At 42.5% G+C, this 2,500-nt stretch overlaps 1 protein-coding gene across 2 annotated transcripts in view; it reads left to right on the top strand.

Moving 5' to 3' along the window:
* LOC126579122 (uncharacterized) overlaps window positions 1–2,500 on the top strand; it is an 88,710-nt gene that overhangs the window by 7,944 nt on the left and 78,266 nt on the right. For both annotated transcript variants that reach the window (XM_050242435.1, XM_050242434.1), the window contains exon 2: window positions 1,505–1,869. In XM_050242435.1, the coding sequence (XP_050098392.1) occupies window positions 1,740–1,869 (130 nt within the window). In that variant the 5' untranslated portion in view covers window positions 1,505–1,739. The remainder of the gene's footprint in view (window positions 1–1,504; window positions 1,870–2,500) is intronic.

Here is a 2,500-nt window from a genome sequence, read left to right as displayed (position 1 = left end):
TGGGGCGCATCCGTGAGTATTTTTCGCATCCGGAAGAGCAACGAAACAACCGGATACCCGGTAGTCCTCCCAATTTCCCCACTGCGCTGTTGTGTGTACGACCTCCACACAGTGGCGCATTCTTCATTCTGTCTGCCGTCTACAGATAATTGGAGCCATATGAACTTCCTCTGGCATGCAGCAGAAAGATGGGAGTGCAGGACCAACACGAACCAGAACCCCCGGTTTCTTTCCCGGTGCAAGGGTAGGGTGCACGTGCCACGATAGACTTCCGAGAGCTGGGGGCTATCTCCGTTTGCGCACGAGACGTATTTGCATGGCCATGTCGAAGCACCGGTACAGCGACTAGCGACTGTTGGTTCCGAAGAGCCTTTGTGTCATGCATGTTGCCGAGCACTGGGCTGGCGTCTGATATGGGCAGGCAGGCAGGCAAGCAGGCAGGCTGGCAGTTTCCGAACACTGATACACGCGAAGCAACATTATTCGAAATCATAGAACACGTTGCCGAAGGAATCCTTTTGCCGGAACGCAGCGTTCCGGGGCCTAAGGCATAGTGAAGAGTGCAATTTCGCTCACCTGTCACCGGATGTAGGCTCTTGAAACTGGTTTTCGTGGTACCCTGGCACAGATGATGTGGTATTCTCTGACGTGCTAGCTACGCACACATCAAACCTACGCGATCTTTGATCCGCGATGTGATGACATATTCTGCGTCGAACGAATGGCCTCTGCGTGTGCCTGTGTTTTGTTTTCGGATTTCGGGCCTCCGAAAATATGGTACTACAAAGTGATAAACTCCCGACAGTGCTATGGGTGGCAAGGACCAGCTTTTGCACTGCATGGATGGGGGTAGAAGCATTGTTTTCTTTCGATTTTCTTCATCTCCTAGCGGTGTATGGTTACATTTCATCGTTCTTATTTCTCCAAAAAATGAATTTTCCCCTTTTCCATATTCTTCCTGTAAACGAACAGACGATGGGCGATTAATTCAATTCTTCTTTTCTCTCTTTTTTTTACAGACACAACTGGAGGAACCCACGATTTTGATCCGTTGACCTTTGTCTCAAAATTGTGTAGCTCCATCATCAGTCAGGGCGCATTTCCTTCTGTAGAATAAGTGCGAAAATAAAGGACTGTTTTTATCGCTGCCAAAAGACACGGATACGAAATCAAAAGCAACGAGGTAAACAGATGCCTTGAGAAGTTGTGCTGAGGGAAAAGACCGAAACCGTCGTGAAACGGAAATTAACGTCGGCTCAGTATGACTTACTCTCCATTTCCTTCATTTCGATTCAATGCTCTTCCTTTGTTTCGCGTCTATCTATAATTTTTAATTTGCTTTTTGCTTGAATGGCATTTAATGCTAAAGAACAGTGATTCAAGTGACAGGAAAATAATGTGCTTAAATGTGTAAAAGGATGCTGAATGGTGTGGGTTTAGTGTTATGTGCAAACGAGTGGTCGACGATTATTTTCTCTATATTAAATTCATTTTTCATGTTTAGATTGTGAGTTAAGGCATAAAAACCGGTGTTTGTGAAATTTAAAAAATGTGAAAAAAACAGTGTGGCGTTTATTGTGCTTAAATTCAAACGTGTGCAGGTTAATGTGAATAGTACCATCAGTGTCGTGCAACTGTGTAAAGGCTCGGTGTTCTCATGTTTCCAATGTTGAGAGTGTGAATGGAAAAGAGGAAAGTGAGAACCGTAAATTCAAGTGCTAGTTGGTGATTGAGCTATAATGGTGCACCGGCTAATAGGAGGGAGGAATCAGATCATCAAAATGTGGCTCTTTGGATTTCTGTTCACTATCATCCTGTGCGTAGCTAGATGCACTGAAGGAGATGTGTCTGTGGAGGCTGCATTTCAAGGTGAGTACTCATCTATTCAATTGCACTTTTTCATCTATTTGAAGTTTACCATAAAGTTTTAGTCCGATTGTTCAACAAAGTGAAGGTAATATTGTATAGTGGTTACATAAACTTTGATTTTGTAATGGTGATTGTGTAACGATCAGAATGTGTGTGAATGTGGCTGATTAATTAAGGCCTATAACTTGGTAGATTGCTCATTGGATTAAGGCCACCAGTAATCCAATCAACTGCGATTTGTGGTGATATCGTGGCGGAAGATTGTCGCCTTGTTCAAGATAGACATGGAAAATGACAGTATTTGAATGTTTCATTTCAACATTCATTCGATGGTATTTGAAAAATATTGCACCAGGCTAGAAAATTATTGTAGTATATTTTACAATTTTAGTACCGTGGTAATTTATTTTATACATCTTGATAATTCAAAATTATGCAACAAACAATTTGGTCAGCTCCTTAGGATCACTAGCATCGATAGCACATGCTTTTAGAGAACATCTTATGAATGTTCAAATTCAATCAGTGCTGTTCCTATCTTGGCACTGATCCAGAAGTACTAGAAATGGATTTCCACACGATTCAAGGCAAAAACTCCATAACAGAACAGTGATAGGACTCTCTTTATGCT

This window comes from Anopheles aquasalis, chromosome 3 (genome assembly GCF_943734665.1).
Source record: "Anopheles aquasalis chromosome 3, idAnoAquaMG_Q_19, whole genome shotgun sequence".
In the NCBI taxonomy this organism is placed as follows: Eukaryota; Metazoa; Arthropoda; class Insecta; order Diptera; family Culicidae; genus Anopheles; species Anopheles aquasalis.
Note: the sequence above shows the minus strand (reverse complement) of the source record. Positions and strands in the feature narration are given on the sequence as shown.